Source organism: Micrasema longulum, unplaced genomic scaffold (genome assembly GCF_059751315.1).
Source record: "Micrasema longulum isolate JH-2025_06_02 unplaced genomic scaffold, ASM5975131v1 h1tg003293l, whole genome shotgun sequence".
In the NCBI taxonomy this organism is placed as follows: domain Eukaryota; kingdom Metazoa; phylum Arthropoda; class Insecta; order Trichoptera; family Brachycentridae; genus Micrasema; species Micrasema longulum.
The window spans coordinates 1-14,169 of record NW_028280372.1 but is presented as its reverse complement, the minus strand read 5'-3'; the positions used below and the strand labels follow the sequence as shown (position 1 = coordinate 14,169).

The 14,169-nt window shown below is 32.3% G+C and overlaps 2 protein-coding genes across 2 annotated transcripts; both read right to left on the bottom strand.

Annotated features, from left to right (window-relative positions):
• Window positions 1–346: 346 nt before the first annotated feature.
• Window positions 347–5,694, bottom strand: LOC148270887 (uncharacterized). The gene is made up of 4 exons (XM_088242092.1): window positions 5,574–5,694; window positions 3,826–4,635; window positions 3,525–3,672; window positions 347–459 (listed from the first exon to the last, which is right to left on the bottom strand). The coding sequence occupies exons 2-4, from the start codon at window positions 4,613–4,615 to the stop codon at window positions 420–422; spliced, it is 978 nt and encodes a 325-aa protein (XP_088098218.1). The 5' UTR covers window positions 4,616–4,635; window positions 5,574–5,694; the 3' UTR covers window positions 347–419.
• Window positions 5,695–9,836: 4,142 nt separating this feature from the next.
• On the bottom strand, window positions 9,837–14,163 carry LOC148270886 (ribonuclease H2 subunit A). The gene is made up of 3 exons (XM_088242091.1): window positions 14,095–14,163; window positions 12,882–13,029; window positions 9,837–10,178 (listed from the first exon to the last, which is right to left on the bottom strand). Exons 2-3 carry the CDS (start codon window positions 12,913–12,915, stop codon window positions 9,889–9,891), a joined length of 324 nt encoding a protein of 107 aa, XP_088098217.1. The 5' UTR covers window positions 12,916–13,029; window positions 14,095–14,163; the 3' UTR covers window positions 9,837–9,888.
• Between the last annotated feature and the right edge of the window lie 6 nt (window positions 14,164–14,169).

Here is a 14,169-nt window from a genome sequence, read left to right as displayed (position 1 = left end):
TCATATCGCTTTGAATTTCATACAAAAACCCTGTTTTTTACTGTGTTGAATATGTCGAATTTTATGTTAACTAAACAGCATTCGCGGGGGCTTTAGTTTTTTGCTTTAATTGAAAGAAATGCGCGTATCGAATGCTTGTAGAAGTTTATGGTGACAATGCTCCAACTGATAAATTATTTAGAAAATAGTTTCGGCATTTTAAGAGTGGTGATTTCAGCGTTGAAGACAAGCAGAACTACAAAAATAACACTATTGTATTCATAATAAATTTTTTAATAAATAATATTACAAAAAATATTATTTTTAACGATTTGGCGTATTTTTATCGATGGTCTATTGATGGTAATTTTGTTTTTTTTTTTAAATCAGTATCTTTTATGGAATGTATCTTTGGCAAGCCGTATTTTTAAATACAGGCATCAGTTTTCATTTTCATTTCCGTTGAACATATGCACCATACTAGAAAAAAGAAAAATAACATTAAAAATGTATGGAGTACGATTTTGGATTATCGGTAAAGAACGAGTACACCACAATATGAGAAATAAAAATTGTAAAACATTTTTTTTATTATTTAAAACAAACACATACTATTAAGAAATTATAATACTAAAATACATAAGAAAATAAATATTATTATAGTTACAATATTTACCAAGCTAATTAACATGGCTTGTCGATGGAGATTCTTTTAAAAAAATAATTCGTACCGAAACATCATCTTACTGCGTTTCGAAATAACACGATACGAAAATTAAATAAATAAAAAGTTTGAACATTAATTTAACAAAATAATTTACACTATATCATTTAACTATGGGGAGCCAGAAAAAATAATAAAAAAGACACATGAACATTAAATAATATAAAAAATAAAATGGAAATAACAGAATTAAAATAAGAAATTTGTACATAACAGCCATGTATTGTATAATACATAAACTCGTGATCAGATGGCCACTATGTTTTGTTTCTCTCGGTAGCACCTCCTATTTCTAAGATAGGATGGCAAAAAATTGAACACAGAATCAGAAGCAAACTTATAAATCTCCACTAAAAATAGAAAATTACTTATTGATGCCAAAATAAACTATAAATAAAAACCTACCTACCTAAATAGTAGTTTAATTTTAAACCGTCTCTAAATCTTACAAAAACAGATTTTAATTATACTACATGATTTCGCAAACTTAACTTTATCCATTGAGTTAGTGAAGCATAATTAGAAATCTCACAATTCTTTTTTCAAAGTTTTTCGCAAACATTTCAGTACTTCCTTCAAAAGAGATGACTAAGTTTGCCTTAAATGCCCTAAATTTCTTATTGACTAATTAAATATTACAGTATACTTTTATAACTTATATTGTATGTATCATTGGGAACTATGTTTTTAACAATAGAATACTGTAGATCCCGTATAATTTTTATGTACGTAAAAGTTGAGTAATTTTATTCAATAATCTGCATAAAATCACCAAATACAAATAAATTATTATTTATGTGCTTTTCAACATCGTTCTCTTTCCGCACCTAATGGTGCATAGGGCACTGCATTGGTACACCAATCGGAGCGTATCTGGATCATTTTGGTACATGGAGGTAGGATGATCAGTCTTACGCTTTAGGTACCAGTCCAGGGACAATGAAATATTCTAGTGTGTAAACACCCATTTAAATAAATATTTCACATCAACCATGTCGGGAATCGAACCCGAGACCTCTTGCATGGCAGGCTAACGCGCTGACCATTACACCACGAGGCCGACAATATGTGCTTTTAGGCAAGATAAAATATAAATTTGATATTTAAATTTATTTCAACAGAGAGGGAAAACATTTTTGAGAAGGGAATATGGAAGTCTAGGCATTTACAGGGCTAATGACCTCTCATTGGCTGGTTTAAGTGGCCACTTTACACACTGTATAACATTCACCATTCTGCCCATGTTTGAACAGCCACATTTCCTCAACTCTTCCATCTGTTGACTTTTGTGAAGTAAAAGAGCTGAGGGTGAGATTCATCCGGCTGAACCAAATCACCTACTAGGCAACGAATGAAAACAATTTTCCAATTTTATACTACTTCTTTTACCGAGTAGTTAATTAGCATTTTGACATACTCAAATATTGTCGTATAAATTTCATACGTATTTATAAATATTATATTCCTAAATATTTATAGGATATTCAGTATTAAATTTAATAATATCGTAATTACAGAGAAACACAGTATTTTTGTTTAAACAATTGACATTATGAGTAAATGTAATATACAAACATTTATAATCATGTGCCTCATTTAAAAGTCTATTAAAATTATGTTGCATTTTTATTTAATTTCCAATAGATTTTTACCAGAAATCATGAGTACCGTACTGTAAGTAAACATATTTTTTACTTCTTGAAACAAATCATCAATAATTGTTACATTAATAATTTTGGGCCAAGGATCGATCCCTGGGGTACTCGGAATAAATATTATCTGGCTTAAGCTATTTTAATTTTGACGCTCATTTTCCCCCCCGATAAACAATTTCTAAAAAACCTTTCGGAAAGCATCCCAGCGTTATTACGTATATTATATTTGAAATATTGAATTGATTAATTATACTTTTTCATAGTTTACTGCGCATATATCTTTTGCTTTATTTTTAAGTAACTTAAGTTAATAATAATAATAGTTATCTTGGATTTAAGTCAATAAATGATTTTGGCAAGATTAATCAATTTTAGCATAATATTTGTATATCATTTCGGACTCGTTTTTTTTTATTCGCCGAAATAATATTTGGTGTTCGTTTATGATATTACGGCTAACAAAAAACGTGGATTGATCTAGAATTACCGCTTGATTCATAGGTATATACTGATCTCATCTATAGCGTTTCGACCGAATTATGTTTGCTTGGAATCAATTATGTATTTTAGCTACAAAAAAAATCATTGTTACTGGCCACAAATAGAGTAATGACCGCTGAATAAAATGTTTTTTTCCTGTTCAACAGAAAAATCCTTGCAAAAATAATTTTATACAGCTAACAGATAATGTCCAGGCGAATAAAAAATCCAGCTATGCGTGTGATATAGGAAATCGAGTATAGATAATTCCGCCTCGTTAAGTAGTGGTTGACGCGTTCACCTAACATTCTTGAAGTCCTGGGTTCGAATCCTGGCACGGTAGATGTGAAATATTGATTTGAAAGGTTTTTTGAATTGCGATATTTAATTGTTTTTGGACTGATGATACCTGAAGCGTAGAATGATCACCTTACCTTCATCTAACAGGCGATCGATATATGTTGCATGAAGTGTACTAATACAGAGCCCTATGCACCATCGGGTGCAAACAGGGGTATAATGACGATATGGGTACTAATAAAATGTTTACGTTTTTTACGAGAAAAACTTGTATGCTCCGAAACATAAATTAAGCTTTGAAATATAATTTAAAGTTCTGACATGCTTGCTATAACTTGTTAAATAAATAAGTCACATTTCTGGCATTAGAGGCTTATTAATTTTACCTGGAAAAAGCGTACTCCTCATCGACTTTATCTAAAACGTTCTTCATTCTGCAGCCAATATCTTCACAACCCTTTTGCTGTTGGTTATACGTCTCAATGGCGTTTTGAACAAAAGCGTACATCACATTTAAAGCTTGATCGGTTCTCCCTGAAAACGAAAATAAATAACATCATTCTATTATTAATAGGGTCATATAATATGATCACGATACCCTACCCACAATCATTCATCCATAACATGAATTCCATAAATAAGTTTAGAAAATAGTTTTCAGTAATGAAAAATATACATTTTTTTTACCTTCCGCATTAAACTTCAGTTTCCTGTCTTCATCATCATCATCTTCGTCATCTTTTCCCTTTTTAATATGAATCAATTTTGGAATAAAAAGAAGCAAACAAATAACTGCAATAAACTTAACAATTTTCTTGAAAATAATCAATTTTAGGATGATTTTCGCTATCGTTAGAAGATCAAGCTTCAGTTTGATTCTGTCAAAGAAAGATGGGATGCCGTATGGAACTCCGTAAACTGGTTTTAAGGGGGGTCCGTACGTTGGGGCGGTTGGGCCATAGCCATAAGTTGAGGGGGCGTAATGTTCCGGAGGGCCGTAGGTTGACTTGACGTTATTCGGGGCCCCATACTGCTGGTATTTATTCTGAGGAAGGTAACTATCTGTATAGGAATTATCGTAGCTGTTCTGATATCCGTTGTAATTACTTGCTCCTCCTGACGAAAAGGAACTAAAACTTGTTGGTTCTGCGTTAGGCCCTGTAGCATAACTATCCTCTCTTCTTACTGGAGGAAATTTGACTACTGGTTTATTGCTAATGATTGGCTTATTATTAGAAACAACTGGCTTTATTACTTTGTTAGTTTGTGTTACTTTTTTGACTTCCTGGTTTGGAATTGTAGCATACACAACCGATTTCGTTTCGCCACTTCTAGTATTAGCATAAGCCGACAAGTACGAATCTTGGGCTAATCTTGCGGAATCATTTGAAGACGTGCTCTCAGTAACTTCTGCTGTGTAGTGCATTACTTGTGCTCCTAGGAGCAACGTTAGAAGAAATAATTTCACAGCGTCCATATTTGAAGATTTTTCTTGCCCTGAAATAGATTTTTATAAATAAGGAAATAGATGCTCTATTTGATCAATTGTATGCATATATATCTATATATTCATCAGTAAACCTTGCCAAGTATTCAAAATGGAATACAGCACAGATAAATTACGATAATAAAAACAGATTAATCATTAGTAAAAATGTTCGACATATTCAAAAAGACAGAACTATTTTATTTTGTTTTTTAATTTGCGGTACTAAATATTTCATACTGAAAATAATTATTTTGGTTGGGAATTAAACTTTGCACCTTACTTCTGGTTTCTATATTTGGTTTAACATTTTCATTCGAAGTGATTTCCATTTTTTGTTAATTAAAACAATGTTTTATTAAAAGAAATATACTATTCACCAGCGCCATATGTTCGTCTTATTTTCAAAATAATTATTAATTAATTTATAAATTATAAAGTATCCATGATTAAATTTGTGGCAAAAGAGAGGGATACCATTTTTGAGAAGAAAATATGGAATTCTATGCATTTACAGGACTTATGACCTGTCATTGGCTAGTTAAAGTGGCCACATTAGACACTGTAACATTCACCATTCTGCCTATGTTTAAACCTCCACATTTCCTTAACTCTTCCATATGTTGAATTTTATAGAAGTAAAAGAGCTGAAACCACCCAATGACCGGTCAAAAGCCCTGTAAATGCCTACACTTCCATATTCCCTGATTGAAAATGGTATCCTCTCTGTTGCAACCATTTTAAATATGAATAACTCCCTAAGGAGGAAATTCAGCCAGTCTGCAAGCATTTGGTCATATTCAAAACATTGTTGAGTAAAGTATTTACTCATTTTAAAATGGTAAAAAACGTGTCAGTTTTTCACCGGTATCATTCGTTTATAATTTATTAATACAGGGTTTTAAGAGAAATTAACACAAAACCATAATATTACTATGAATCAAATTACCACTGAAAAAGCACTGCACTTCACACTTTGATAAGATCAATCAGAAGACTTCCATCCATCAACTTCTTCGCCTCATAACACTGCACCACCAGCTTCGATTGAAGGACAACTGAAGAGTATTGGTAAATCATTTGTACATATAAACACGATCTGCAGGAGTGAATCGTTAATCGAGTTCAATCATGAAGTGTCCCGAAAGTCACGGGCGTGCAAGATTTTTGCAACCTACAACTCCTTAATAATCTACACGGACGTTAAATTTTAGCTGTCATCAATGATGAAATCCAATGATTAAAAAAAAAACTTGTTTTCAATAGACTATCAAACTAAGCCAAAAAACATTTATTTTTATGTATCGTAATATCAGCGCTATGATTTTATAAAGTTTTGGAATTTTTAAATTACTCCGCCTGTGACGCATTAAGTTATTGTCTGTCAGTTCTGCCGATTAGCAGTTGGCTTCCTGGACACAGGTAATCTTTTACAACGCTCTATTTTTGGTTGAATTCTGAGAGCTAGTGACGTCGTTCAAAGTAGTTAATTTTTATTTCCGAGAAACTTCGTAGTAAAAACCCGTTTACCGCGCGAAAAAAAAACATGTTTAAATTCAATTTCCCGTAGAACTCATTATTCTCGTTATTGTTTCGAATAGTAATAATTAGTTAAAAATAACTAATGTTTTTTTTTCTTTTTTTTTTTATCGTCGCTTTTTGGTAATTCTTAATAAATACAAAAACCCAGAAAACCATAATAACCCAGAGTAACTAAAATAATCCAAAAACCATAATAACCGAAAAACTAAAATAATGCAAAGACCATAATAACCCAGAAAAACTCATTAAGCATATGAACGGCCGTGAAAATCTTGGAAGGTCAAAATTTGTTGCAACATAAAGGAAAAACATTTTCAGAAGGGAATATGGAAGTCTAGGCATTTACAGGGCCTATGACCTATCAATAGCTGCCACTTTACACACTGTGCGAAATCGACCATTCTGCCTATGTTCAAATATCAACACTTCCTCAACTCTTCCATCTGTTTACTTTTGTGAAGTAAAAGAGCTGAAACCTTTATCGTGTGGTCGCTCAGTCTTCATAAACCATTTCATCTACTAGGCAACGCCTGAAAACCGTTTTTCATATTTAATACTTATACCAGTTAGTTTTATCAACAATGTTTTGAGAATGTCCAAATGTTTGTAAACTGGCTAGATCTTCTCCCTAAGGAGTTATTTAGATTTAAATTTGTTGCAACAGAGTGGGAAAATATTTTTGAGAAGCGAATATGGAAGTCTAGGCATTAACAAGGCTTGTGACCTATCATTGGCTGGTGCAGAATGCTAAATGTTACACAGTGTGTAAAGTGGCCACTTAAACCTTTAGAAATGTATTCGTTCGACAATAGGGAAATATCACCTTTACTTTAAAGCTTTAAGTAATAAAGGTCTCTGAAATACTGTCCAGGAAAAAAATTTTTTTTTACTAATTATCAGTAGTGTTAAAAAAATACTTCCTAAAATATTTGTAACTTGAATTCCCACAGAAAGTCATTCCATTAGCCACGTGATACGTACATACGTCACGATTCACGTTGATGTGTTCCTGGCTATTTCAATTTTTTCAGAACAATATTACGAATCTTGACGTCACAACAATCAAGGCCAAACACGTCGCATTTATCTAGTAAATTTCTTTTTTACATTTATGTATGAAAAGATTTCTCCACAATATTCATATTGATTTTAAAAATACAATAAATTATTCTTAATCCATTCCATATATTTTTATCGGTATTCGTAGTATGTGTTATTTCCCTATTACAGTTTTTCTGAAGTTCATTTGCCCATCGCCTCCACCACTGATCAGAATTATTTTACAGAACAGAAGTGTCTCTTGAATGATGCGTAAAGAATACTAATTCTTGTGACCAACAAACTTCAGAATAACCAGGTTCCGCTCACGACGAAGAAACGCTTTCTTTCGTCGTTTACGGAACCTTTTGATCTAAATTTCGTCCTCAGTAAAGGTCGGCACCAGTGACATACATTCTATTGTCGGGACACAGTTACCCGATCACATAAATAATGATTCATTGATGCAAAACGCATATCAGGATGTGTTAATAGTTCATAGTCAATAGATTAAGACATTATGAATGCGTAGATTAGTTAGGAAAATGCAGCTGGACAAATAGGAGCTTGTTTCAAACGCATTTGAATAAGTTATACGTGTACAAATGATAATGCACCTGAAAGTTAGAGCATAGTGAAATGCATTATTAATGACGTAGGTCAACCTACCTAGCTTATAAACGAAATAGTATATGCGTGGAAAGAGCAAAATGATGGATAGGCAGGTGTTTAAACATTGATTTTCTGCCACATCGGACTGACTATGCCTAGCTAAAATCGAAAAAATCAAAGTCCAGTATTTCCGTTTTCTGCGTAGCAGAATAAAATTCTCCGAGTTCGTACCTTTTGCATTTTTCAAAAATTATCATCAATATTTGCATACCGTAAGTAGGTATTACTCTAAGGACACGGAAAATATTCTCTAACCCTATTAAACGAAGACATACCATATTTTTCCAGATTGTAGATTTCAGCAAGACGAATCCGCTGATATATTGGTTGGGGAAACAGTAATTTCGTATTTCGCGCCCTTTTTTCAAATAAGTATATCTCGTTTATTATTGGTCACATTGGATCATACGATACGGTGCTGTAAAGGTGTGAGTGTATACTACAAACGCTTCTTTGACAATATTGCGCTTGGTCGGTACAGTCGTGAACTATCGTGCGTCGAGTATGGAGGTGTCATAGGAATACTTTCGCCATATTTTACATTTTTACTACCTGAAAGGGAAAAACGCGTCGAAAGCGAACAAAAAATGCATTTATATAGGGCTTTCTTTTGTTTGTGCTGCACAACAGCGGTTCAAGCGATTTCGTTTTGGTGTAGTGGAGGTGAATGATGCACCACGCTCTGGTAGACCCGTGGTCGAAAACGAAATCATGGAAAATGTAGAGATAGACTGTCATGTTAGCAGTCGTAGCATTGTCCAGGAATGAATATCGATCATAAAACCAGTTGGAACCATTTGCAGAAGCCTGGTTTAAAAAAGTTCGATGTTTGGGTGGCACACGAGCTGACGCAAAAAAACCTCATAGACCGAATTTTCTATCTGCGAATCGCTGCTGAATCGCAACAAAATCGACCAATTTCTGAAGCGGATGGTGACTGATGATGGAAAGTGGGTCACTTACGACAATGTCAAGCGAAAGAGATCGTGTTCGAAAGCCAACGAAATTGCTTTTTTTCCAACCTAATATATAATAACTCAAAATGTCTAAAAAAAGTGACATCATGTTCAGCCATCGTTCCACTGATAATAATGAAATCCACCAGAATCTTAGTTATAATTTTTAATTTCTTCCGTGCCTAATTTTTCTATAGGAACCTATTTATTTTGTCATCTTCATAAATTTCCTATATGCACCCAGTGGTGCACAGATTATTTTTCTGTCAAATTATTTAATAAGTTAAAATTAAGTTAACTAACAGCATTTTTTCGGCCTCGTGGTGTAGTGGTCATCGCGTTTGCCTACCATGCAAGAGGTCTCGGGCTCGATTCCCGACATTGACATCAAATATTTATTTAAAAATGTGTTTTTACACTAGATATTTCAGTCCCCGGACTTGCACCTGAAGCGTAAGACTGATCATCTTACCTTCACGTAACAAAAATGTTCCAGTAACGCCGCAATTGGTGTACCAATGCAGTGCATAGGCACCATTAGGTGCGGGAAGGGAATGATGATGATGATGAATAGTAAAACAGTATTTCAAAAGAGAAATCAATATCTGGCTGAGGAAAATTAAGATAGAAGATATAATTTTTTAAATGAATGGCATATGAAACATGTAAAAAAAAATTTGATCACTGCACAACCCTCCTCAGAACGTGTTTCCTTAGTAAGAACTCTAAAAGTACTTTAGCATATAAAATATTTTACACAGTAAATAAAAGCAATAAAAAAATATCATAAGTATTTTTATCATTTTCCAGGTGTTAGTTTAGAAATAATGAAATGTTTCAGTGAAAAACTTCCGTGCTCAATTTGTGTACTGTGCAGTGACCTATGCACCATTAAGTGCGGAAATGGAATGAAAATGAAATTGTTCTATGTCTAATGAAACCAAACAAATTGAGTTGGACATACAATATTGCTGAAAGTGCCGGTCAATAAAAAAATCTCAATAAAAATAAATATATTTTATTAAGTCACTTTTAAAATCTAACAGTAAATGGTCATTAAAATGACGAACAAATTTTAAGGCTCCTTTGTACAAAAAATGGATGTAATGTCTTCTTTTTCTTTGCTTCCGCTGCACTATCTCCGTTGGCAGAAAAGAAGGAACTAATTCTCTTATTTCCAGAAGTTCCTTTTTTTTTCTTAGCATCATCTTCATCTTCTTCCCAATCAACATTATAGGCTTTGCCTTGCAGAGCAGTTTCAGCTGTTGACCAACTGAACCTGACGAGCTGAGGATAGCCGAAAACTGGATCAATGTGGTCTCTAAGGAATTTCTTAGTTACAGGGTCTGAAATAAAATTATATTTAAAACTCATTTAAATAGTACAAAAAAAAATATTTAAAAAAACAATAGTTTGATGCTGTGATATTTTAAAACCTAAAATAGCAAGATATTAATTTCTTTTCATCAAAAAATTCAGTAAATAGATAATAAATAAACCAATATCTCAACTAAGATCATGGAATTATTAAATAATGTGGTAATCTTGGCATTTGCTTGATGAAATACTAAGAGACTTAAAATTCCAGTATTGGTATACAAACCTTTGGACATACTCAAAACATTGATAGTAAAAAGGTTTTTAAATGGAGAAAGAATTTAAAATATTAAAAAGCCTTAAGACTCATAAAAAAAACAGATAGATGTTAAATGTCGATAAAGTCAGTGTTAAATTCATTAAAAATAGTTAAAAAAACACAGAATTGGAAAAAAATTATCAAAGCCAACTAGAATATGATCATAATACTCTGGTATTATATAAAAAAGGAAAAATTAGACTCCCATTTAGAAAAAAGCGAAGTCACAAAATTTAATTTTTTATAATGCAGTAAAAAAATCTTGAGAAAAAACATTTATGAAGGAAAAAAAAGACTAAATTCAAACCTAAGGTATACATGTTTAAAACAGTTACTGAATATAATATTAGGGGTAAAACTTTTCTTCCGCCGTTTTCCTGTATATGGCTTTAGCAGTAAGTAGTGGTCGTAATAAATAGATTTAAACATAACAAATAAAAAATATATATTACAATAAGAATAAACTTGGACATCTGTCAATTAGAATTCTCCATTGAAAATGTAAATATGTATTTGAATTAAAAAATTGAATTTAGTAGTAATATTGATACTTTTATTTTTTATCTGAATAAATTAAAATGTCAGTTTACGAGCCAAATTCTCGTAATTTGCGGGAGGTTTTAATTTTCTGCATCAATATGAAGAAATCTGCAGCTAAGGCTTATCCAATGCTCTGAAATACTTATTGTAAGGCCGCTTTTAGTGAAAGAACGCATTGTGAGTAGTTTCAATGCTTTAAGAATGGTGATTTTCATGTCGAAGACAGCCATAGCGGTGGAAGAGAGAAGATTTTAGAAATTGAGATACAGAATTGGAGGTATTAATTGATAAAGACTCGTGTCAAAGTCGAAAAGAATTGACACGATCATTGGAAGTGACTCAACATCAAATTTTAAAATGCCTGAAAACCATGGGAATGATTCAGAAGCAAGGAATTTGGGTGCGTACACGTTAAAACCGAGAGATGATGAACGGTGTTTGTTTTCTTGAGAAAAGTTGTTTGAAAGACAAAGACGGAAAGGATTTCTGCATCTTATTGTGACTGGGGACGAAAAATGTGTCCATAATAGAGATTTTCCAGCCACGCTTCCACATCGACGGCCAAACTTAATATTTATGCTCCTAAGGTCATGCCCTATATTTGGTGGGACCAGCTCGGCGTAGTGTATTATGAGCTGTTAAAACTGTGTGAAAAAATCACAAGTGATTGTTATCGTATGCAATCAATTTATTTGAGCCTAGAATTGAAAGATGAACGGTTGCAATACAACGGGAGACACAATATAGTGTTTTTGCAGCACGACAATGCTCGATCCTATGTTGTGAAAGTGGTCAAGACATTCTTGGAAACGTTAAAATGGGAAGTCCTACCCTACCTGATATTTTTTTCAGACGTTGCTCACTTTGTCTATTACTTGTTTCGATCAATACCACATGGCCTGGCTGACCAGCACTTCCGGTCTAATAAAGAAGTAAAAAAAATGCATCGATTCGAGGATCGCTTCAAAGTATGGCCAGTTTTTTAAATGAAAGATGGCAAAAAGGTGGTGGCCAGCGATGGACATCATAAATGAATAACCAGTTTTTTTACAATAAGGCCTCAAATTTCAGAAAAAAAACAGAATAAGCAAAGTTGAACAATTGTAAATATAAATACAATGTTATTATTAGAGCACACCTAAGAATATGTTTATATTTAATCAATTTTTTTTTTTTGTAACAATAACAAATAATTATTCACAAACCAAATTTGGAATGCACTCACTTATACCTAGAATAGATAGATTTTGTAATCAATATTTTTTATATGAATTCTGTAATTCAAATAAAATGTAATTTAACTTTAAAAGTAATAGGTATAATTTAATATATTATTATTTGACATAGTTTCTTTTGATAAATAACTTTAAAATTATCATTACAAACATTTTTTATCATTAGTGGAATAATAGATTTTTGATTAACACAAGGACAATTTTTTCTCATAGGATTGACCTATATGGACACATAACTTTTGTATTTTTAAAAAATATTTCGCCTCTGATCGGACCATAGTTGATGGTTTGAAGTAAATCTCATTTGACTAACATTCTGGGACACTTGTTCCCAACTATTTTTTCTGGATGCATAATATCTCTTCCTGCCATATTATTTCAGTTACACGTGGCTATGGCCGTCTTTTCACTAAACGAGAGACACGATTTTGATGGCTATGGCTGGCATAACTGTGAATGTGTTAAATCATTTTTATCATTCCTAAAACACATTTACCAATTTTTTTTTCACAAATGTTATTTTCTTTTTTTACTGACATTCGTTTCATTTTGTGGTTACTTTTTATTTTGTAACCATATTTTTTTTTTTTTTTAATTTCCCGTTATTTTGAATTACTTAAAAATAAATCAATATTTACCCCCAGGATAACCACTGCCGAAGCCATCTTGCATTACATCCAAACCTTCTTGAAATTTCCACACTTTTAATGCATGATCTCTCGAGACTTTAGCAGCAATACTTGCGGCAGAAACAATTGGATATGTTGAATCGGCTTTCTTTGCCACCTGAAAAGTTAAAAAAAAATAATTAACACAACTAATCATTATTAAAAATATTTTTTTTAGACTTGTGATATTCATTTACCAGGTAAATGTGCATTTTTTAAACCTATCTGCATTACTAACTCAAAACTGCAATTTTTTTGTTGCATGAGTTAAAGTTAAATTCAGTCGTACATTGTGCGATATGTTGTATTTTGTTGGTTGCTGTTACACAGTTCCTACACAGTTTAATATGACAGAAGAAACAATGTAGATTTTCAAAATGTATTTATAATATGGTGAATTTAATACAGGACAGCGATAACTAAATTCAACTAGATGATGTGACTAGGTAAACACTTAACACTGAACTATGTTACCGCGCCTTGTGATCCTTTTATAAGTTGTGTTATTTTATTATTTACGCCTCCATGGCGGGGATGAAATTGATGCAATTGATGAGAGTGATGTACTGGATATGTCACCCAATTCTATTATTAAGATTCAACATCCTGTGTATCTTGGTCTTGCACAATATAACTTATTGTGATAAACAGAAAATGCTAAGTTGCTTTCTTCGGTCGACTTTCTAGATTTCTGGTAAGATAATTTGGCACGTGTGCGTATCGTCAATCTTTGAACATTGTACTCGCAGATATAATAAAATAAAATGGATTACAGTTACACCTCAAACTCAGTAAAGGTTATAAAGAAAAACAAAGATTCATTCATAAAGGAAGTTCAGTACTATGGAAAATTTGATTTAAAAAATTGTTTTCTTACGCGCAGTAAAAATTGGAGCATTTAATTGTACAAAGAAGTTTCTCAAAAATGCATAAAAAAATTCATAAAAATAAACTACTCTAAAAAGTCACAATAGCTGTTTAGAATAGCCAAAAAATTTTGTGTTCTGATATATCGTTGCTTAAATTCAAAAGGCCACAAATCGTAATTTGACTTTTTTCAGTCGAGCTAATCTAAGTTTTTAACATGAGTTCATTATTTTAATTTGATCAATAATAAAAAAAATATTACATGGTAGCAAGGGTGCAAATATTTAATTAAGAATTAAAAGTTATTAACTCATACCGTTATTTTATACTCCGGGAATATCGCTGATAACTTGGCTTGATACTTCTCCGGAGGCCCGACTGTGTCCACATA

Excerpts from the sequence above, each read along its gene's own strand:
- LOC148270887 (XM_088242092.1), bottom strand. The coding sequence starts at position 4,615 with ATGGACGCTGTGAAATTATTTCTTCTAACGTTGCTCCTAGGAGCACAA. Across the intron at positions 3,673-3,825 it reads ACTGAAGTTTAATGCGGAAG|GGAGAACCGATCAAGCTTTA; the intron begins GTAAAAAAAATG and ends TTTCGTTTTCAG. Across the intron at positions 460-3,524 it reads GAGGAGTACGCTTTTTCCAG|TATGGTGCATATGTTCAACG; the intron begins GTAAAATTAATA and ends TCTTTTTTCTAG.
- LOC148270886 (XM_088242091.1), bottom strand. The coding sequence starts at position 12,915 with ATGCAAGATGGCTTCGGCAGTGGTTATCCTGGGG. Across the intron at positions 10,179-12,881 it reads CGGCAGTGGTTATCCTGGGG|ACCCTGTAACTAAGAAATTC; the intron begins GTAAATATTGAT and ends ATTTTATTTCAG.